The sequence below is a fragment of the Rana temporaria genome, chromosome 4 (assembly GCF_905171775.1).
Source record: "Rana temporaria chromosome 4, aRanTem1.1, whole genome shotgun sequence".
NCBI classification, from domain to species: Eukaryota; Metazoa; Chordata; class Amphibia; order Anura; family Ranidae; genus Rana; species Rana temporaria.
This window is the reverse complement of record NC_053492.1, coordinates 373,919,110-373,943,257: the sequence shown is the minus strand read 5'-3', so window position 1 is coordinate 373,943,257 and position 24,148 is coordinate 373,919,110. Positions and strand designations below refer to the sequence as shown.

The following is a 24,148-nucleotide window of genomic DNA, read 5'->3' as shown; positions in this document are numbered from 1 at the left end:
TAGTTGAGAAAGCTCCTTCTCGCCTTCTTCATATGAAAGGAAAAAAATGCCCATAAAGACTCCTGGGATGTATGACATCATTTTGGCCTAGACCAGAAACCAGAAATCAACTGAAGAAATGTAAAAAGAAAAAGTTAAAAACTAGTAAATATAATTTACCTTCCTATCTATCTACTAAGGTTAGCAGCATAAGGATTATAAATAGTTATTGTTATTATGTTTGATCCTCTACTCCCTTATGGAAAACCTTGCAGCTGATACACTTTAAATCACACCACTGGGGGAAGGTGGGGTTCCTGGCTTCTCTCACTTCTTTTAAAGGGCTTTGCCTTTTCGGAGGACCTAGTAATTCATGCTCTAAGTCACAGGTGTCAAACACAAGGCCCACAGGTTGAATCATGTGGCCCTCACACCTCTCCTGCAGCTGCAGTAGAGTTCCAGCCCTCCTCTGGTCCTACTCCAGACCCTTACTTTCTGCTTTCAAGCAATGCATCCAGCTTCTTCCCAGCAGCAGCATAAGGAAAGGGGTGTGCACGGTGATGTAAGGAAGGTTGGGGGACTCAACTTCTGATGGTGGGGTGGCTCTTGACATCTAATGTAAAGGGGAGGAGATGTGCTGGACATCTAATCTTACAGATACAACCGGCCCTTTTGAGGGCAACCATAATGCTGATGCGGCCCACAATGAAATTGAGTTTGACACCCCTGCTCTAAGTCTTACTGCATGTTGACACATCCAGCCAATCTTCCACCTCTGAAGTACACCTCTGTTCCAGGCATCAGCAAGAAAGAATCATTCAAATGACCCACACGGCCTCAATATTTTGCAAAATGCAGGAGACAATGCTACAAAATGTTTAACTAGGTGATATCGAGTCCCATCAACCCCCCATAAGTTGTTCCCACAGAGTTCTCCACTTTACTAGAGGTGCCAGGAGGAGGGTACCATGCTTCATGTCTTCTGGTCTTGCCCTGGTTTGCCATTGGCTCTTTAAACTAATGGATATACAGATGCCCTTGGAAGTGGCAGCCTTCCTTCTACATTTAAAACCTATGTCACTGAATCGCTATAAGCGCTCTCTTCTGCTGCATGTATTAAATGCAGCGAAGGCCTGCATACTGTTGTGTTGGAAGTAGACCATTGCACCTTTCCAGCCAGGAAACACCCCTGCCAAATACTGATGATAAAAGCATAAGTGTGCATGGCACATGTTGGAGAGTTTACTGTCTGCAAAAAAAACACTGAAGCCAAAAATGTTCAGTGTGCATGAGGCCTTACAGTAAAGCCTCATACACACGATCAGACATTCTGCAGACAAAGCCTCTGACTTTTGTCTGCAGGGCGTTGGCCATGAACTTGTATTGCATACAAACGGCAAAGAATTGTCGACCAACAAACACAGAATTACATGTTTTTTTAGCTCTTTAGCGCCACCCTTTGGGCAACTTCTGCTAATGTTGTGTTATGGTGAGCATTGCTTCTGAGCATGCATGTTTGTACTTTGGAGTTTTGTCCGAAGGACTTCTGTGCACACAACATTTTGTCATCACACAATTCCCATCAGAAAATCTGATCGTACGAGCCTTAAGTCTACTGCTACTTTTTTCACTATTCTGTTACAGGCTTGGGGTGGGACAAGACCTAAAAGATTTACTTTACTGCAGTAGAGAAAAAAATGGTTTCTTGCCCTTCTAGACAGAGTTGGGATGTGTGACAGAGCTGTGTTTAAAGACTGAATGGATAGAACACAAAACCTGTGGCAGGTAAAACCGCTCCCATAAATACAATTATGTATTTAGCAACTTGACTTCAGTTCAGCTTTAATTCAATTCAAATACAATTCACTGTAGCACAATTAACCACTTGGGATCCGCACTATGCACGAAAGATGTCCACAGCGCGGCTCTCAAGTGCCGAGTGGACGTCTTTGGACGTCCTGTTGTTGTCATTCCCCGTGCGCGCCGCTGGGGGCACGCAGCGGGGAAACAACGTGCACGGCGCATCGCTTGGGAGCCGATGCGTGTGCCTGGCGGCCGCAATGTCCGCCAGGTGACCGCGAACGGCAGTGACAGCAGGGACGTGGAGCTCTGTGTGTAAACACAGAGCTCCACGTCCTGTCAGGGAGAGAGGAGACTGATCTGTGTCCCTTGTACATAGGGACACATTATCGGTCACCTCCCCCAGTCAGTCCCCTCCCCCCACACAGTTAGAACACACCCATGATACACATTTAACCCCTTCCTGACCCCCTAGTGTTAACCCCTTCACTGCCAGTCACATTTATACAGTAATTAGTGCATTTTTATAGCACTGATCGCTGTATAAATGTGAATGGTCTCAAAATTGTGTCAAAAGTGTCTGATGTGTCCGCCGCAATATTGCAGGCCTGACAAAAAAAAAATCGCAGATCGCCACCATTACTAGTAAAAAAAAATTGTAGGCGCTATAACTTTTGCGCAAACCAATCAATATACACTTATTGCGATTTTTTTTTTACAAAAATATGTAGATGAATACGTATCGGCCTAAACTGAGGGAAATTTTTTTTTTTTTTTTTTTAAAAAAATGGGATATTATTATAACAAAAAGTAAAACAGTGGTTTTTTTTTCAAAATTTTCTGTCTTTTTTTGTTTATAGCGCAAAAAATTAAAATCGCAGAGATGATCAAATACCACCAAAAGAAAGCTCTCTTTGTGAAGAAAAAAAGTATAAAAATATAATTTGGGTACAGTGTTGTATGACCGCGCAATTGTCATTCAAAATGCGTCAGCGCTGAAAGCTGAAAATTGGTCTGGGCACGAAGGAGGTTTAAGTGCCCAGTAATGAAGTGGTTAAACGATAAATGCAATTATGTGTCAATGTGTTGTTTTAATAATCCAAATTAATTGTGTACAAAAACAAATACGTGGTTTAGCGGTAAGCTTTTGACAGTGTTAAATATGAGGGTTTGAATAAAATTTTACATTCTCCTTTACTATTTAGATTTGTTCTCGAGATGAGTCTGCCCTGAGGAAACGGACATTTTCTATTTCACAAAAAGTGCAGATTAAGAAGAGTTTATTTTCATCACTTAAAGGAATTGATACCCTGGCGAGGAAGGGGAAAGAAAAGAGACCTTCGGTAACTCAGGTAAGGTACACCAAAGGAAAAATATAGCTTTTTAAATTCTACGTTCAAAAAATATTTGGATGTTTCTATCATAGTATAGTTTTTGAGTTGTTATATTGTTATGTTATATTGTCAGTGTTAAGCTGTATATTTCCTAATTATATCTATGTTTGTTCCTTTTATGTCTAGATTTTTGATACTAATAGTAGTCAGTCTGGCTCTGGGACACAGATTCCACCCAATTTAAGTGGTTCCAGCGAGGTAAGCTTACATACTATATTTGATTTTAATATAGGTAGCATACAGCTGTTAATAAAAAATCTGCGTAAAATAACAGTTTTTGACTGTGCACAAGAGTTTTGTATATCAAAGTAAAGCTGTTGAGCCTTTACTGGCTACTAAGGTAATTTAATTACAAATTGGAATGGCAATTGGCATGGCTTAGCTAGATAGTGACAGCACAGGTGGGGTTAAATTACTGAATAGGGATGATGATCAGGTTAACCACTAGCATGGGTTTGAGGCAAATCCCGTGAGTTGAAGGTTTGTAATCCTGGCAAATTTACATGCAAATTCATGCAGGAGAATTTATCTAAAAATCATTTTTTGTTGTACTTACCGTAGAACCGCTATTTTCACCCCCGGCTTCCGGGTGGTGAACCCTACGAGACTGGGCGTTCCTATCCAGCAGGCAAGTGATTGACACGATGGTGAATCCTGCGGGACTGGGCGTTCCTATCCAGCAGGCAAGTGATTGACGTGATGACGAACACTACCCCCGTCGCATACGGAGCGTCACGAGTTGACAAAAGAAGCCGAGCGGCGAGTCGGCGTTAGGCTTCTTTCGGCAACTCGTGACGCTCCGTATGCGACGGTGGTAGTGTTCGTCATCACGTCAATCACTTGCCTGCTGGATAGGAACGCCCAGTCCCGCCGGATTCACCACCCGGAAGCCGGGGGTGAAAATAGCGATTCTACGGTATGTACGACAGATAGAAAAAAAGCATACGGTCAATCTCTAAAGTGAGCTCAATGTAATATTAAAATGTTTTTTTAGGGTGAACCCCCGCTTTAAGCCAATGATCCCTAATTAAAACTTTGCGTTTGTGTGGATGGAAAAATCTATTTTTTATTTTTTCATTCAGCCTGCTGGCCAGTGCGTGATCAGCTAAAGCAGGGGTCTCCAAACTGTGGCCCGAGGGCCGGACGTGGCCCTTTGCTAGTCTTCATCCAGCCCTTGGGGCAGTATTGCTTCCAATGATATGAGGCACTATTTCGCCCAATGGCACCAACAATGCGGCACTATTTCTTAGACTAATAGCAATGATGGAGCACTATTCCTCCTCCCTACTGTCCACTAGCACTGGGGCCATGTTTATTCTCACTGATGCTCGACCCTGGGGCATTTTTATACCCGATTTCGGCCCCCCCTGAAGTATGAAAGACCGTAAACTGGCCCTTTGCTTGAAAAGTATGGAGACCCCTGAGCTAAAGGGTAAGACTGGCCATAGACAATGCACAGTCTATTTGCCTTTAGTAAATCAACTCCATTGTTTGCTGTGCCGATATATGCTTTGATTTAAAGCTGATCTCTAGGCAGATATAAAAGACAAAAAATTAATGCAGCTCTGTATTCATTAATAAATACATCATTCATATTTTTTTTAAAACAAACAGTTTGACATGGAATCATTCTTTAGCTAAAGGGTAAGACTGGTCATAGACAGTACAGACTGTGTATGGGCAGGCTGAATGTACCAAGTTGATAGATTGATCAACTTGGGTACAATGAGCCTGCTGGATTCACTTGTGATTATTGCTATATTCACCAACAGTAATCACTGTCTTCTCCCGGCGGGATGGCTTCCCCCACCCGCCCCCACCACCCAGACAATTGCTCGGTAGGAGGGATTCCCCTATCAACACTCTGTGCTGATGGAAAAAACATGCAAATTTCTTTCCTGCAACCCATGGTTGCAGGAGAGAAATGTGCAAGTCTATGGCCTGCCTAAATCTCTCTAACTGTAGTTTTAGATATCAGTAAAAATCAGAGAGAGGTTCTAATTTTTCTGTGTTGTATACAAAACAAAAACAACATTTTAGCTTGACATACTATACACTTTATGTACCCTACCCTTATATTATTAGAGAAGGTTCTAATGTTAGCAGAATGACTTGCCTCCTTGAGCTTGCCATTTAGATAATTTGATTGACAGGTAGAGCCAATTTTCAATACAGGATTAAGCTGTGAAAACAATACAGCCTTTTTCTCATCATGGGAATTTACAATTGCATAATACAGCCTTGGTTGTGAGCTGCTGCACTGTACAGTGTGAGAGTTGCTTCAAGCTACCAAGAACAGCTGGTCCTCAGTGGGACACAAGTGTGAATACAAAAACACAGCAGATAACAAAACTGTGGATAACGAAGCACAGTGGTAGTTTCAGCACACTTCTGGTGTTGTGCCCTGAAAAGCCCTTATTTTTTGGCACATTGTGTGCATTGTAGCATATTATGAATAATGGCTTTGTTTCTGCTGTGTTGTAAATTAAATACAGGGCCTGTGAACCAGGACTATGTGTTTCTTCTTGCAGGTGCCATGTTTTTTTAGTTTTGTGTTTGCAATAAAAAAAATGTAATAGATGTAACTAATCGTTTATTTAGATTAAGACCTCATGCAAACAGGATGTTAGAAAAAAAACGAGCTGCAAAGCCATTATCAACACAAGAAAACAAAAGTTATCTGCGCTCGTTGGACTGATATATTTATCTGCTCTGAGTGTGCTCTGAGGATATATAAGCAGCCAGCACAAAAAAAATCTGGGAAACCAAACATAGATATATAATAAATAAAAATGCAGTGCTTATATTGAATGGAGACACCAAGTGAATAATGTGTTAATTGAATCTAAATATAAAGTTCATATATCAAAGATTCCAAACTATTCCAGTGATCCAAAACAATAGGTGGTGCAATAAAGATCACCACTGATGAGATCAGCAAAATAGAGTCTCCTTCCCAGATGTTAATTGAATCGTGTCTTGCTGTTATGAGAGATAAAGTGATCTGGCAGGTCCACTACCAACGCCAAGAAAAAGCAGTTGTAAGAACGTGCTTATAGTAGATTTTTGCATTGGAGTTAGGTTTTAACAGCATTTCTCTGCCTCTATTCCAAATCAATGGTTCCCTATGAGAGCCGTAACTGATCCGACTTTCAGCCCATTGATTTAAATAGACTTTGCATCCAAGTCGGATCATCATGATTTGACTAATGGTTCGACTTGTGCTCTGAGGATCTTGAAGGGGAACCCCACATCAATTTAAAAAAAAAACAGTGCAGGGTCCCCCCAAGATCCATACCAGGCTTTTTGAGTCTGGTATGGATCTTGAAGGGAATCCCCACGCCAAAATGGAAAAAAAATAGTGTGGGGTTCCACCCGACCATACCAGACCCTTATCCGAGCATACAGCCTGGCAGATCAGGAAAGGGGGGATGAGCAAGCACCCCCCCCCTTTTGGACCTTGCCAAGCTAAACGCCCTTAACATGGGGGTGTGGGTGCTTTGGGGCAGGGGGGCTCTGTGCCCCCTTCCAAAGCAATTTGCTTGTGTAGTGTAATCACTGCATGGGCAGAGAGCATGATGTAAACTGTGTGCAGACAAGGTCACACCTGGTGGGAATCTGCTGCAGTTTTCTATACGGAATAGTGCCTCATTCCCTTTGTTACTTTGGTGCAGACCTTGCACTAGTTTCTATTTCAGAAATAGAAACTGGTGTGAGTGGTGCAGATATACCTGAAACATCTATCTACCTAATTAATATGGCACACACCACTCCCGACAGTTTCCTGCACCTATATGATGCCACAGGTAGCTTAGTTAAAGTTCCACCCAAAAGTGGAACTTCCACTTATCTGATTCCTCCCCCCTCTGGTGCCACATTTGGCACCTTTCAGGGGGGAGTGGGTACCTGTTTTTGACAGGTACTCTGTCCCCACTTCCATCAGACCTTGCTGCGCCGAGGAATGTCAGAAGTTCAGCCCCCCCTCTTCCTTCCCCTGCTGCCAGGCCAGTAAAAGAGATTGCGCAGTAGGGACCTGGCTGTAAAGCCGCACGACTTCACTGCTTGGTTCCCTCATTGGCAATGGCGGCGGCAGCACCCGACAGCCAATGGAAACATCAGCTGGGGTGACGACATCGCTGGATTCCAGGACAGGTAAGAGTCCTAATATTAAGTCAGCAGCTACAGTATGAGTAGCTTCTGACTTTACATTTTTGGAGGGGGGGGGGGGGCAGTGTCAAAACTCAGCGGAACTCTGCTTTAATTACCCTGATTGTGTACATCTCTGCAATACATGCTCGTTTCCTAGTATTTTATTCTTAAAAAAAAAAAAAAAACCTGATGTGCCAGAAATAGTGTGAATAGTGCCAGAAATAGTGTAAATAGTGTTCCTATTTGACATGACTGACATGATTTGACAACACTGCATATGTCTGGCTTTAAATGCCAAAGTACATGTTTTCAGCCATGCCTACTTTATTCTTGATGCATTAGAAAAAACACAGACCCTTCCTTATTCCTCCTTTTCCCTATCTCCATAACCCATCTTTGTACACAGAGAGCACAGGAAGTTTATCAGGTCAAAATATCTCTGGCAAAGTCAAGAGATATTTTTTGCACTGATCAAACAGATATAACAAGAAAACTTTAGGCGGTATATCTAGTAGACCAACATGAGGCAAATCAGAAGTTGACATTTACATACACTTTCACTGTCAAGCCCAGGCTGCTAGCAAGAACTTGACCAAATTTATTGCATAAGTGCAGTAGAGAAAAGCCAGCTTACCAACCAGGCTATGTTGTGGGGCAGCCTAGCATGAAATCTTAGGACTAGATAGTCAGAAATACAAATCTTTTGGCAGTTAAAACGGCTCCTGTACATGCATTTCACTTGTGTATTCTGCTGTTTGCCTACAGATCAGCTTTCAATTCAGTCAATTCAGTCCTCTGTTGATTGAATATATAGGCTGCCATTGGTGACATCCAACTGAAAATGCTAATTGCTTGGCTCATGTTGACCCAATGCTTTAGTCCCTGACCCACCACAAGCCTGTAGTAGCAAAGCCACAAGCCTCATCTGCATAGAAAAAGAAAGCAATGGCAGCTTATGTATTTTTCAAGCATTGCTGCAACTGAAACATATTACATGTATTTAGTTTAGAGTTTAGAACTAAAATTATGTCATCTTCATAGAGATATTCTTAGTCAAACACTTAGGCCTCGTACACACGACCGAGTTTCTCGGCAAAAAACAGCAAGAAACTTGCTGGGAGATATTTTTTTGCCGAGGAAACCGGTCGTGTGTACATTTTCGTCGAGGAAACTGTCGAGTAAACTCGACGGGCCAAAAAGAAAGCATGTTCTCTATTTCCTTGACGGGAATGGAGAAAATTGGCTTGTTGAGTTTCTTGACGGCTTCACAAGGAAGTCGACGAGCAAAACGATGTGTTTCGCCCATCGAGTTTCTCGGTCGTCTGTACGAGGCCTCAGAAGACAACATTACATTATAAATTCTATAGAATATGCATATACTATTTGCATATGAATGCATCCATTTTATGTTTTCATGAGGACTCGGCATTGAAAGCACAACTCCAGTTAGCTTTTCTGTCTTATGTAAAATGTCAAGCAACATGTTTAAGCTGCACTGGCTTGATTTCAAGAATGACGATTATATTGTTAAAATAAAACCCTAATGAGATTCAATGTTGAAGTTAGCAAGCTTTTTTCAAACTGAAAAATATACACAATACTTTCTGGTAAACCCGCTATTATTCTCAGTTACTTTAGGAGAACCTATATCTAATCAGATTTTTGTGGCACCTTCAAAAAGGGGGCTCATTGTATAAAGACCTCCCAGTTCAACTTATTTAGCCAGTCCAAAGTACTACTAGTAATACAGTTCCTTTTTGTTAAACACAAATCTACAATGCATTTCACTCATATCAGCGCTTACTCAAAATGTAAGGATGAGTATGCTCTGATGTGAGTGAAATGCGTTATTGCTTTGTGTTAAACCAGGAGGAGTTGTCTGTATTTTGGAAAGTCTACATACATCAAATTGGAGGTTTAGATATGATGAGTGCCTCCTCTTTTTTTGAAAGCTGCAGTTTTGAGTTCTAAAAGCAGCCAGCGACTGCTGGGAGCCCTCTCCTATAGTCTAGGTTTGTTGGAGAGCGGTGCCTGCAGCAGAAGATTGGATTTTGAATTCCACTGATTATTATTTGGTTTGCAAAGCATGTCTGGGCTTACTGATTGTAAGGAAATGTCCCACACTCCGCTTGAGTGCTTTCGTCATAACGCTTGCTTCCAGTCTAAATATAGATAGCAGATATTCCAACCGTTGAGAACCATAAACAAGATAATACTCCTTTGGTTGCTCACCATGAACAGTCTTATATACAGTTGAAGAATAGGTTCCCCCTCCTGCTCATATTACTCTAACAATACACCTGTAACCAGAAACATAAAGTAACATGAGCTAATTAACCAATCCCTTAAAGCAGTCAATGTGACTCCATGCCCACCTGGCCATTGTTGTGATAAATCAGGATTTCACTACAGGTCAGACTTGTTGTTATTATAAGTATAAACACAGGACACCTTCACACAATAGCAGGAGCTCCAGTATGAGTCAGCCTATCTCCTACATTGTACAGAGGCCAATGTGATCAGCTCTCTCAACTAAAATGTTGAGTTCAGAATCAAACAAACCGAGAATAGTCTTTACATATATCCTGGGAGATATTGTGCCATTTTCAGTAATCCAAGCCACAATTTCTCAGTCTCCCTGTGCCCCTAATGGACACAGGGTAACTTAGACATAGGAGGTACACGGAGCTGAAACAAAGGTTTCCCAACCTCGCAAGGGATTCTGTGTTCCACAAGCTCTCCCGTCACACTGTTAATTTAGCTTGGAAGCATAAATACCTAGAGAGAGTATGGAGATACACTGTGGATGCAGAGAAATCCATTGGTGTATCTCACCTGATGTTTAACAAGCAGCACATAGGGGTTGATTTACTAAAGGCAAAGAAACTGTGCACTTTACAAGTGCAGTTGCTCCAGAAATTAGTAAATGAGGTAAAGCTTCACTTTCCCAAAAAATACCCAATCACCTGCAAGGAAAATAAAAAAACAGCATGTTTGCCTGCACATGGTTGGATGATGGAAGTCAGTAGAGCTTCTGCTCATTTCCTAAGCTCTAAAACAACTGTATTTGTCTTTAGTAAATCAACTCCATAGCATCATCCATAAGAGGTTATGGGGTACTGCTGTGAAGTAGACCAACTCCAAAGCATGACACCACAATGTCTTTATTGGTATTCTCCACTTTTTGATACATCTTACCATAATTTACCCATGTTATTGTTTTCCAAGCAAATCCTAATCGAAGTTGCCTAGATATTTCAGATGCATCTTGGGAGCTCAGTGTCATCAAACTCCTATCCATTGCATCAAATTATATATATATATATATATATATATATATATATATATATATATATATACTTAGCAAAGAATATTCTCATCAGAAAATCCTTATAGGTTTGAGGAGTGAATGCAAGTTTCATATAAGTAGCATCATTTGTTTCCCACGAGGAAGCAGGTTTACATTTGAATGCTGGAAATGGAAATGATGTGACACAGCTGGATTTTGCAATGCATAGTAATAACCTGCTATATAAATATCAGAGGATAGATAACAAAGGGTCAGAGGATAAAAAATTAACAGAATAATCAAAATTGTCTAATGTTAGCAGTGGTATACCACAAGGATTGGTACGAGACCAGTTCCTTTTGGTCTTTTTATTAAAGGAAGGCTTAAATAGTTGTTGGTCAATTTTTTTTTTTTTTTTTTCATATTCTTTATGTAATAGAAATAATTTAAAATTTTACATGCGAATATACAGATAATATCAATATTCATTATAATAGAACAAGAATATATAGTAAAAGAATATTAAGGAATAAATGGTTAGGAAAAATGAAAGAATAATGTGGTACATAGCAGTGTAATTCCCCAAACCGAAATTAACATATAGATTAAACATGGTTATAATAGTAAGAAAGAAATGAAAAATAAAAATATGGGGGGGGGGGGGTTAGGTAGCAAGCATCCAGAATGGTAAGGCCCCGTACACACGTCCGAGGAACTCGACGGGCAAAACACATCGTTTTGCTTGTCGAGTTCCTTGTGAAGCCGCCGAGGATCTCGGCGAGCCAAGTTTCCTCATTGACTAACGAAGAAAATAGAGAACATGTTCTCTATTTGGCCCGACGAGATCCTCGGCGGTTTCCTCGGCCGAAAGTGTACACATGAGCGGGTTTCTCGGCAGAATACGGCTCTTATCGAGTTTCTGGCTGAATTCTGCCGAGAAACTCGGTCGTGTGTACGGGGCCATACTGTCATAATTCAACAACCGGTTTCAAATAAAGCCTTTCCCTTTATCAAAATACTTAAAGGTATACCAATGAAACCATGTTTTATTGTAATCTTCAGGTCGTTTTTGGCATGAGAGTATTAGGTCTTCCATTACATTAATATCTTTCATTTTTGACAACCATAGTGACAAAGTAGGAGGTTGTGTGTCTCTCTACTTTAAAGAAATACAAGATTTAGCAGCATTGATAAGGTACCACAAAACTAATTTCTCATGGGTTTTAATAGGTATCTTATACTTATGTAGGAGGAAAAAGGAAGGGTCTTCGGGAAGTTCATAATCAGTAAATTTTTGACAGATCCTCTGTACTTCTCTCCAGGATTTTTTTTTAGTTTGGGACAGGACCTAAATAAATGTAAATAGTGTCCTCTGTCATTCTGGAATCTCCAATAACGGTCTGAAAGGGAAGGAAAGATAGTATGGAGAATTGGTGGGGTCTGGTACCATCTTGCTAAAAGCTGTATTGTGGTAGATTTTTGCAAAAAACATATAATTTGTCTACTTTGTTGATTATCAAAAGTTCTGTCTAAGTTGACCTCCCATTTCCGAATATAATTAGGTTTATAATCGTTAGATGGGGTATTCAATAGGGAATACATCAGTGAAAGGGAATGATTCATATGTCCTTTATCAGAGCATCATTTTTCCAGGGGAGATAACATTTTCTGAAAGACACAGGGGAGAGGGAATGATTGAAGAAAGTATTGAAATTTGAAGCGCTCTTTAGAAGTCTAGATAGAATGGAACTGAAGCTTGTGTTAGGCCCCGTACACACGGCCGAGGAACTCGACGTGCCAAACACATCGAGTTCCTCGGCGTGTTCAGTCCTGGAGCCGCCGAGGAGTTCGGCGGGCCGAGTTCTCCCATAGAACAACGAGGAAATAGAGAACATGTTCTCTATTTCCTCGCCGAGGTCCTCGTCGGCTTCCTCGGCCGAAAGTGTACACACGGCCGGGTTTCTTGGCAGAATTCAGCTCTGAACTGAGTTTCTGGCTGAATTCTGCCGAGAAACTCGGTCGTGTGTACGGGGCCTTAGGGAGATAATGGAAGGCTGTTGGGAGGATTCTAGCAAGTAAGAGACTTGAAAACGATCTATTAATCCTGGTGGAAAACGTGGATTCCCCTAAATGGTGTAAAGTGGGGAGTTGTTAGAAATTAGAGAAGATTCGGAAAGGGTTTTGGCCCTAATTTTTAGAGTAGAGCCAATAATGGGATGTGTTAACGAAGTTAGGATGGAAGGTCAGCAAAGCACCAAGGTGACATTACAAGGATTTTAAAAACTTTGTTGCAGAATCCTACCCTTTGTTATTCTGAAGAAATCACTGTTTGTTCCTCTATGCCCCTGTTCCAAGTGAGTCTAATGGGAGTGATTTCATAATTATCAATCAGCAGTGCACTTTCAGGGCTCTAATGAGGAAAGCTGCCTGCATCCCTTAGACGTGATTTCCTATTGAAAGTATCTCACCAAAAATGATATTTATGATGCAGGGGATGCCTGAAATCTGACTTGTATCTTAGTGCAGACTTCTGGGAAAATTTGTGAGCCAATCACACAAGCAGGAAATTATGTTTATAGGAGGCATTCTGTACACATTCTGTGTACAGAACACCTCCAGATAGTCATATTGCATTTTCAGAAAATTAAAGAGCTGCAGATTGAAAAGGAAAGGTAATTTTCAATAACATTCAATTACAATATGACTTGCGTCGCAATTGTATACGCTATATTATTTTTTCTTTATTTGCTATATTTTTTTTTCCCCCACAAAAGTGGAGTTACCCTTTAAGGCCGCGTACACACGATAGGATCGCCAGAGGAGAATGGTCTGAAGGACCGTTTTCATCAGTTCAAACCGATCGTGTGTAGGCCCCATAGGTTCTTTAACCTTCGGTCAAAAAAATGAGAACTTGCTTTAAAATTGAACCGATAGACGCCTAACCGATATGTCAAAACCGATCGTTAGTATGCAAAAGCATCGGTTAAAAACCCCCGCATGCTCAGAATCAAGTCGACGCATGCTTGGAAGCATTGAACGTCGTTTTTTTCAGCACGTCGTTGTGTTTTACGTCACTGCGTTTTGACACGATCGTTTTTTTAACCGATGGTGTGTAGGCGCAACGGACCATCAGTCAGGTTCATTGGTTAACCGATCGTGTCTGTACGCGGCCTAAGGCTTTCAACCACTTTAATTGTGGGATATACAAAGGCAGAGATAAACTTATTGGCAGCCTAATATTGCCCCTGTATTAATCCCTTTTGAGATCACACCTTGAATGTGGGATACAGATTTGGTAAAATACTGTAAGAACACAGGACGTGGAAAAAGCTCAGGAAGGGACAGGTGAATTCATTAAAGGGAAAATCTTACAATAATAGGTTAAAAACATAGTTGCTTGTTCAGTATGGAAAAAAGGTGATTATATCTATAAATATATCCAAGGTTAATATAAAATTTGACAAATACATTTTTTTATTCCAAAGATTGGACAAAGGACTTGGGAACATCAGTTGCAAAAATATTATTTCACCATCTATATTATTTCCAAGAAAATGGTTCTTTACAATAGTAGCTGTCAAGTACTGCCTAATAAGCAACAGAAAAAACAATACCAGGCTGTAACAAGCTTTAAAAATAGACTGAATATTTTTATTGCAACTGATATTACTCACAGAAATTATTACTAAAGGATAGTAGGGAAATATTTTGATCCAGGAAAATGATCTGACTGCTTTCACAGGGTCAAGGGGAGATTTTTCTCCCCCGTTTGAGGAAAATTGACATTCCCGTTGTTTTTTTTTTTACTTACCCTGTCTCTGGACAAAAACAATTTTGTAAATGGTTGATTTTGATGGATATCTGTTCAGCCCTGTTAATTATGTAATTATATGTAATTGTGTCCATAAGGTAGTATCATCTGTGACACATTTGCTGTAGGGTAAAAGGAATTTGGTTCACAGTATACACGGAACCCTACAGGGAGTGCCCCAGCCACTCTACATAGGACTTATCCTATGGAATATGCTTGACATTATTTCCAAATGTTTAGATGCACTAAGTAAAGTCCTTTAGCATGTTCAGTTTACTTTATGGGCGGCGACAACAGATTTCATTTGCATGGAATATTTGTTTTTGCAAAACATATACAAAATGTATTCCATGTAGTGTTCCTTTCATAAATCCATGAATTACTCCTAATAAAGTAAGGATAAATAGTTTGACTTAAAGTGATTGTAAACCTTTGTTTTTAGTTATTTTTTTAAATGACAAACATGTCATCATACTTACCTGCTCTGTGCAAGGGTTTTGCACAGGGCTGCCCCGATCCTCCTTTTCTGGGGTCCCCCCGCGGCACTCCTTCTCTTCTCGAATGCCCCCATGGAGATCTGCTTTCCATGGGGGCACTCATGCAGGCGCGATCCCAAAACTTACTTCATGCGTCTATTGACACAGACAGCAGGACTCATAAAAAGGGGGTCTGCAGCACAATTTTTTTTTCACCATAGAATGCATTAAGGTGAAAAACAGTGAGGGTTTACAACCCCCTTTAAGGCAAAACTCTGATCAAATATAAAAACCTAGCTTTTATTCCTCCTAGGAATTAATTCAAGTAGTGGTAAAATCGTTTATGAGTGTCTGGTAATCCGCTGTATGGCAGAAAAAGTGTGGCAGTGGGAGGTTCTGTACTGACAACCAATCTGGTTGCGCATGACTGTAAGACTGGATTTAAATCACGTGTTGCATTTCATGTGTATTGAAGCACTTGCGTCAATGTGTGGTGTTCTGCTTTCTTTTATGTGTTTTGTTCCTGTACATCAGGGGTATCCAACCGTTTGACCTTCCTAGGCCACATTGGAAGAAGGGGGCTTGTTTTGGGCCACACATAAAATACATTAGCAATAAGAATAGCTGATAAGCAGAAAAAGTCAGGTAGGTCACAAGTTAATGATAACTGAGATAGATAATGTACCTATCTGATGAATAAAACTTCATTTTTTTTTTGTAAGATTTTTTTCATTATAAAAGTAAAAGAGGGCAAGACAATGCAATATAGCATCTCACAAAAGTGAGTACACCCCTCACATTTTTGTAAATATTTTATTATAACTTTTCATGTGACAAAACTGAAGAAATTACACTTTGCTACAATGTAAATTAGTGAGTATACAGCTTGTATAACAATATACATTTGCTGTCCCCTCAAAATAACTCAACCCACAGCCATTAATGTCTAAATCGCTGGCAACAAAAGTGAGTACACCCCAAAGTAAAAATGTCCAAATTGGGCCCAAAGTGTCAATATTTTGTGTGGCCACCATTATTTTCCATCACTGCCTTAACCCTCTTAGGCATGGAGCTTCAGAGGTTGCCACAGAGTCCTCTTCCACTCCTCCATGATGACATTGCCATCACCTTTACCCTCAGCTTCTTTAGCAAGGCAATGGTTGTCTTGAAGGTGTGTTTGGGGTCATTATCATGTTGGAATACTGCCCTGCAGCCCAGTCTCCAAAGGGAGGGGATCATGCGCTGCTTCAATATGTCACAGTACATGTTGGTATTCACGGTTCCCTAAATTAACTGTAGCTCCCCAGTGCTGGAAGCACTCATGCAGCCTCAGACCATGACACTCCCACCACCATGCTTGACTGTAGGCAAGACACACTTGTCTTTGTGCTCCTCATCTGTTTGCCGCCACACACGCTTGACACCATCTGAACCAAATAAGTTTATCTTGGTCTCATCAGACCACAGGACATGGTTCCAGTAATCCATGTCCTTAGTCTGCTTGTCGTCAGTAAACTGTTTGCAGGCTTTCTTGAGCATCATCTTTAGAAGAGGCTTCCTTCTGTGACGACTGCTGTGCAGACCAATTTGATGCAGTGTGCAGAGTATGGTCTGAGCACTGACAGGCTGACCCCCCTACCCCTTCAACCTCTGCAGCAATGCTGATAGCACTCATACATCTATTTCCCAAAGACAACCTCTAGATATGATGCTGCGCAAGTGCACTCAACCCATTTGGTCAACCATGGCGAGGCCTGTTCTGAGTGGAATCTGTCCTGTTAAACCACTGTCTTGGCCACTGTGCTGCAGCTCAGTTTCAGGGTTTTGGCAATCTTCTTATAGCTTAGTCCATCTTTATGTAGAGCAACAATTTTTTTTTTCAGATCCTCAGAGAGTTCTTTGCCATGAGGTGCCACATTGAACTTTCAGTAACCAGTATGAGAGCGTGAGAGCAATAACACCAAATTTACCACACCTTCTCCCCATTCACACCTGAGACCTTAGGCAGAACACTGGAAGCGCCACCTAAGTGCAGTATTAAAACAAGGCTTTAATGGCAAGGTATACAAGCACACTTACGAGAAGTGAGAAGATCATTGGCTTATCTGTGTTTTGGAGTCCCAGGGGGTGGGTCCCTGTGTCTGAATCCGGTCCCTGTGCGAGGCTGTGTAGTTGTTTGGTCAGTTTGCAACATGTCCTGTAGTCAGCAGGAAGAGGCCGGAACCAGCGTGGAATGCACGGAAGCGACGTTACAGGCCGCAGGAACATATCCGGGGAAACTTCAACAGGGGGAGAGAAAAGGCTAGCAGGCTTCGCGCTCGAAGCTACAGATCCTTCTATTGACCTCTAACCTGAGACCTTGTAACACTAACAAGTCACATGACACTGGGTGGGAAAATGGCTAATTGTGCCCAATTTGGACAGTTTCACTTAGAGGTGTACTCACTTATGTTGCCAGTGGCTTAGACATTAATGGATGTGTGTTATTTTGAGGGGACAGCAAAATTACACTGTTATACAAGCTGTACATTCACTACTTTACATTGTAGCAAAGTGTCATTTCTTCAGTGTTGTCACATGAAAAGATATAATTACATTTTTACAAAAATGTGAGGGGGTGTACTCACTTTTGTGAGATATTGTATCTGTAGTGTTTACTTATCTCTCTCCAAAGCTCTAAGTGTAATTTCTCTCTGGTTCTTTGTTCCTCTGCTATCATCATGAGTCACTTCTGAGAAGTTTTACCCAACACATGAGATAAATTTGTGTCTGGAGGGAGGGTGGGGGGAGAGTTTAGCAGACAGCTTGTCTATTCAGAACACAGTTCTTCTGATGTGTGCCTTTCCTCCAATCAGCTCTCACATACTGTTACTGCAGCCTCTCCGCCCCCCCCCCCAGTGCTCCTGACATATGAAAAAAGATTTTAACACTTTTCTGCCCTTTCGAAGGGTTGTAAGGAACAGAAGACTGCAGATAAACAAGTAAAACCTATGTTGGAGGATTTGTTTAATCTCTGTGTATCATCTGAGGCTGTTCATTTAACCAGGTATTTCTGAGGATTTACAACCACTTTAACCACTTAAGGACCGCCTCCTGCACATATACGTTGGCAGAATGGCACGGCTGGGCACAAGCACGTACAGGTACGTCCTCTTTAAGTGCCCGGTCCAAAGCTCCATGACCGTGACCACGGGACCTGCGAACCCGATCCCTGCTGGAGTCCTGCGATCGGCCCCTGGAGCTGAAGAAAGGGGAGAGCTGTGTGTAAACACAGCTTCCCCGTTCTTCACTGTGGCGTCGTCATTGATCGTGTGTTCCCTTTTATAGGGAAACACAATCAATGACGTCACACCTACAGCCACACCCCCCTACAGTTAGAAACACAAATGAGGTCACACTTAACCCCTTCAGCGCCCCCTTGTGGTTAACTCCCAAACTGCAATTGTCATTTTCGCAGTAAACAATGCATTTTTAATGCATTTTTTGCTGTGAAAATGACAATGGTCCCAAAAATGTGTCAAAATTGTCCGAAGTGTCCGCCATAATGTCGCAGTCACGAAAAAAAAATCGCTGATCGCCGCCATTAGTAGTAAAAAAAAAAAAATTTATAAAAATGCAATAAAACTATCCCCTATTTTGTAAACGCTATAAATTGTGCGCAAACCAACCGATAAACTATTTTTTCGATTTTTTTTTACCAAAAATAGGTAGAAGAATACGTATTGGCCTAAACTGAGGAAACATTTTTTCTTTATATATTTTTGGGGGATATTTATTATAGCAAAAAGTAAAAAATATTGAATTTTTTAAAAAATTGTCGCTCTATTTTTGGTAATAGCACAAAAAATTAAAAAAATCGCAGAGGTGATCAAATACCACCAAAAGAAAGCTCTATTTGTGGGGAAAAAAGGACGCCAATTTTGTTTGGGAGCCACGTCGCACGACCGCGCAATTGTCAGTTAAAGCGACGCAGTGCCGAATCGTAAAAACTGGCCAGGTCCTTTAGCTGCCTAAAGGTCCGGGTCTTAAGTAGTTAAGTCCTGACGGACATTTTTTTTTTTTTGACCTTACAAATTAGCTTTTAGTAGATTAGAAGATAGTAATCATTAAAGAACAAGTGCCCTTTTTTCACAAATCATTTATCAGTGTAAGCGCTTACAATTTTACATATGTAAGACATTCTCATAGGTTATTTGCCTAAACAACTGAACACAGCAAATATTTACAAAGATCAGTGACAAGCAAATCAAAGGAAATTAAGGTCAGCAGCCAGACTGATAGTGGTCATTAGCCTGTGAAACTAATGCTATTATAAAGGATATGTCTTTCCAGAATTCTTTGCAAGCAAGCTGTTCAACTATGCCAATTTTTTTCCGCAGATTGGGTCTGACTTGACACTGAGTTAAAGTAAGCTACCCTGATTACCGCAAGTAGACAGAGAGATCGCCGTAGACTAAAAGGGTGGCTTTGTACTTGGAGCTGCCAGGAATAGCCAGCATACCACATTTGTTCTAGATTGCTAGTTCGCAATAGAAAACCTTTCTCTGTGCAAGCCAGTGTTTGTGAGGGGGGATTAGTTCTAAAGCAGCTGTCATAGCACATGGGAGTTTGTTGACAGAGCCGCGTAATAGACTTGTAGGCCACGCTTGCTGCTCTGCTTCTAGTTTGTGTGCCTTGTTCTATTTTACAATAAGTAAAATGTACATTAGTCAGCTGATTATTCTACAAATGCCCTTAGTCTTGGTATTTGCAAAGCAGTTTACAGTTTTTTTTAATTTTTAAAGGATTTTTTTTTGTTCTGGAAAAAAACTAAAACGAGCACAACTATGGTTTGGGGATTTTGAAGAGTTAGATTTTTTTCTATTTTCAAATCATTAGTGGGTCAAATTATGGAGTATGTACTGTACAGCAGTGGTCATCAGCCCTGTCCTCAGGGCCCACTAACAGGTCAGGTTTGCAAGATAACTGAAATATATCACAGGTGATATCATTTGCTGCTCAGTGATTGCAGTATTCTAGTCTGCATCTCCCCAAGGTAATACATAAAACCTGGCCTGTTAGTGGGCCCTGAGGACAGGTTTGATGACCACTGCTGTACAGTACAATGTGGAGTGGTGTGAAGAATTTAATGTGCAGTGTAAAGATTTATGCAGTGTAGAATATATAGTGCACTTCAGAATGTAAAGAGTAAGGTGGTGTGAATATGTCATGTGCATCACAGTGTACAGTATAAAATAAACCGCACAATGTGTAGCACAAGAAAGCATTGTGTAGCATAAGAATGTACCACAGAGTGTGGAGAGTAAAGTGGTACAGTAGGTGACCGCTACTGTGTCAATGTCGCTCCCTTTATCGGCAAGATTGACCACCTACGAGCCCCGTCACGTGAGCCAGCGCCGTGCTGGCCCGCCGCGATGGGAAAAAGCCATCATAGAAGCGATTGGGGTCCGACTTGGATTCCCGCCAATTCTAGCCGTGGCGTTTGGTATGAATCATGAGGGGGAACACTACACCAAATTTTAAATAAAAAAACGGCGTGGGTTCTCCCCCAGGGGCATACCAAATCTGGGAGCCCCCTTTAATAAGGGGCCCCAATTGTACCCCTACCCATTCACCTGGAGGAAAAGTGTCAATAAAATAAACACACAACACAGGGTTTTAAAATAATTTATTAGTCAGCTCTGGGGGTCTTCTCCGCTCTCCGGGGGTCTTCTCCGCTCTCCGGGGGTCTTCTCTGCTCTCCAGGGGTCTTCTCTGCTCTCCGGGGGGGTCTTCTTCCATTTTCTCCGCTGTCGTCTCGGCGCTCCCCGGTTCTCGCTCGTCCCCAATCCTTTCCTGACCGGCCGGGCGGAGTGCTTGGATACAGGTCAAATTATGGAGTACAGCAGAAAAGGAGTGGGGACGAGCGAGCGCCCCCCCTCCTGAGCCGTACCAGGCTGCATGCCCTCTACATGGGGGGGTGGGTGCTCTGGGGCAGGGGGGGCCTGTCCCCATGTTGATAAGGACAGGGCCTCTTCCCGGCAACCCTGGCTGTTGGTTATCAGGGTCTGCGGGCGGAAGGCTTATTGGAATCTGGGAGCCCCTTTAATAAGGGGGCCCCCAGATACCGGCTCCCACCCTAGGTGAATGAGTATCCCATTTACCTGGAGGAAAAGTGTCAATTAACACACAACACAGGGTTTTAAAATAATTTATTAGTCAGCTCTGAGGGTCTTCTCCGCTCTCCGGGGGTCTTCTCCGCTCTCCGGGGGTCTTCTCTGCTCTCCGGGGGGTCTTCTTCCATCTTCTCCGCTCCCCGCTGTCGTCTCGGCGCTCCCCGGTTATTCTCCCGCTCGCAGGGCGCCCCCCCTGCCCCCGAGGGGGGGCACTCACTCGTCCCCACTTGTTTCCTGACCGGCCGGGCGGTCTGGTATGGATTGTGGGGGAACCCCCATGCCGTTTTTTCGGTGTAGGGGTTCTCCTTACAATCCATACCAGACTTAAGGGCCTGGTATGCCCCTGGGGGGGAACCCATGCCGGTTTTTTATTTAAAATTTGGCGTGGAGTTCCCCCTCATGATTCATACCAAACGCCACGGCTAGAATTGGCGGGAATCCAAGTCGGATCCCCGTTGCTTCTATGATGCACTCGCTGGAATGTGCTTTTCCTATTCCAGCGAGTGCGAGATGTCGGCACCATGTCGATTAGAATCAGCGCAATGCCGTCGTGCTGGAAACACATTCTCGGCGACAGGTACTGTATGAGGTAAGCAATGTACCGTCTGATAGCCTAATACATATCCAGTGAAAGGCATCAGCAGGAACACAGGAGCATATCTTAATATAATCCTAGGACATATTACATTTTCCATATTTTTCTACCACAAGCAAAATAAACAGTACAATTATTACAGACATAATATTCTAAAAGATGCAAAAACATTGAAATACTTGAAAGGACGCTGTAAAAAAAAGCTAATGTTTAGTATATTCCTATTTCTAACCACGGCTTGGTGGCTTGACTCTTCTCTACTGCCGATGAGCAATAAAGGCAGATGACCTACTTGCCCCCTGCTTTTAAAGCGGGAGTTCACCCGAAAAAAAAAATTTAACATTAGATTGAGGCTCGTTTTGTCAAGGGGAATCGGGTGTTTTTTTTTAAATCGAAGCAGTACTTACCGTTTTAGAGATAGATCTTCTCCGCCGCTTCCGGGTATGGTCTTCGGGACTGGGCGTTCCTATTTGATTGACAGGCTTCCGACGGTCGCATACATCGCGTCACGAGTAGCCGAAAGAAGCCGAACGTCGGTGCGGCTCTATACGGTGCCTGCGCACCGACGTTCGGCTACTTTCGGAAAATCGTGACGCGATGTATGCGACCGTCGGAAGCCTGTCAATCAAATAGGAATTCCCAGTCCCGCAGCCCATACCCGGAAGCGGCGGAGAAGATCTATCTCTAAAACGGTAAGTACTGCTTCGATATTAAAAAAAACACCCAATTCCCCTTGACAAAACGAGCCTCAATCTAATGTTAAAAATTAAGTTTTTGGGTGAACCTCCACTTTAAAGCGGTGGTTCACCCACAATAACAACATTTTAGCATTAAATTAAGCATAGTAGCGCGAGCTACAGTATGCCTGTATTTATTTTTTTTGCCCTGTACTCACTGTGCAATCCTATAGTGAAGATTCCGACTCCCCGCGGGGAATGGGCGTTCCTATCCAGAGGGAAGATGATTGACGGCCGGCTATGGCACGTCACGCTCCCCGAAGATAGCCGGAGTAGGTCTCGGCTCTTCACGGCGCTATACGGCGCCTGCGCACAGACTATGCGCAGGCGCCGTGAAGAGCCAAGTCCTATTTCGGCTATTTCCGGAGAAGCGTGACGCGCCAGAGCCGGCCGTCAATCATCTTCCCTCTGGATAGGAACGCCCATTCCCCGCGGGGAGTTGGAATCTTCACTATAGGATTGCACAGTGAGTACGGGGCAAAAAAAATAAATAAAGGCATACTGTAGCTCGCGCTACTATGCTTAATTTAATGCTAGAAAAAAAATGTATAGGGTGAACCCCCTCTTTAAGTGTATGTTTCCAATATTTTTTATTAGGTTTTACAAATAAAGAGGGTATACAAAAAAAAGGGGGGGGGGAATAATCTTCGTCATCGCCAGGAGAACAAACATACAGATACAAGTTATTGCGATTACAAACACAACGTTAGCACATCTTATGACCTTGGGTGCTCCTACTACAACTATCTCTCAACAGGATTAAATTCAGACCCAGCTCAGGGTCGTCCATTTGGAGAACTGTCTAGACCCAAGAGGCCAGCTAACAATAACAAACCATAGCTGATTAAATAATATAACAAAAGGAAGTAACAATGGAAAAGCAAAGAAGGGGGAAGAAAGAAAAGAAAAAAAAAGAGAAAAAAAGGGAAAGGAGAGAGAAAAAGAAAGGGTGGTGCATCCCTACCTCGACAAAAAAAAGAAAGAAAGGGAAAAGCCCTTGTGTTGGTGCAGATCAACGTACATTTGTAAGGTAGGTGATCCAGGGATCCCACACTTTGTTAAACACTGTGACTTTGTCGTTCAAAATAGCCGACATTCTCTCATTCACCATAATCCATGACCGTTTAGACTTCAAAAGATAAAAGAGGACAGTGGGGGACTTCCAAGACTTAGCAATGGAGATTCTAGCCGCTACAAATATAAAAGCTATCAGTTTTCTCAAGTGCTGCTTTTAAGTGTTTAAGTGGACAATCCCTGCCTTAAAGTTGTCATACATCACACAATCTGTATGACAACTTTAAGATAATGACTGTCCACTTACAGGCAGGGGGCAGGGAGGTGACCTGCCTGTATTGCTCATGTGCAGTAGAGAAGAGTCAAGCCGCCAAATCGACTGGAAGTGCTATGTAATTCTAGTCCGAACAGTTCTAGTTGAACAGAAAACTAAGTGCTCTGATCTATGTATTTTAATTGTGTATTTAGATGTTTACTTGAAGACTGGAAATTATCTAGGTACAGTTTATTTTTTTAAATCTATTTACACAGCTCTAAAAGATAAAGGGGCTGCGTTTCATGACCATTAAAAAGCAATGCAGGTTTTTCCCTTGGTTTATGGAATAGATTGGCAAATCAACGTGGTTTTAAATCCCCCTACACCACTCTAGCCCCATTGTTAGGCAATTCGGTGTTCCCTCCAGGTCTTAGTCCTCCCACTTTTACATTATGGACTAACAAAGGATTAATCGCGCTAATCATAAAAATGA

At 42.0% G+C, this 24,148-nt stretch overlaps 1 protein-coding gene across 3 annotated transcripts in view; it reads left to right on the top strand.

The window, feature by feature from the left end:
* TIAM2 (TIAM Rac1 associated GEF 2) overlaps positions 1–24,148 on the top strand; it is a 272,961-nt gene that overhangs the window by 105,296 nt on the left and 143,517 nt on the right. For all 3 annotated transcript variants that reach the window (XM_040350977.1, XM_040350974.1, XM_040350975.1), the window contains 2 exons: positions 2,985–3,131; positions 3,300–3,371. In XM_040350977.1, the coding sequence (XP_040206911.1) occupies positions 2,985–3,131; positions 3,300–3,371 (219 nt within the window). The remainder of the gene's footprint in view (positions 1–2,984; positions 3,132–3,299; positions 3,372–24,148) is intronic.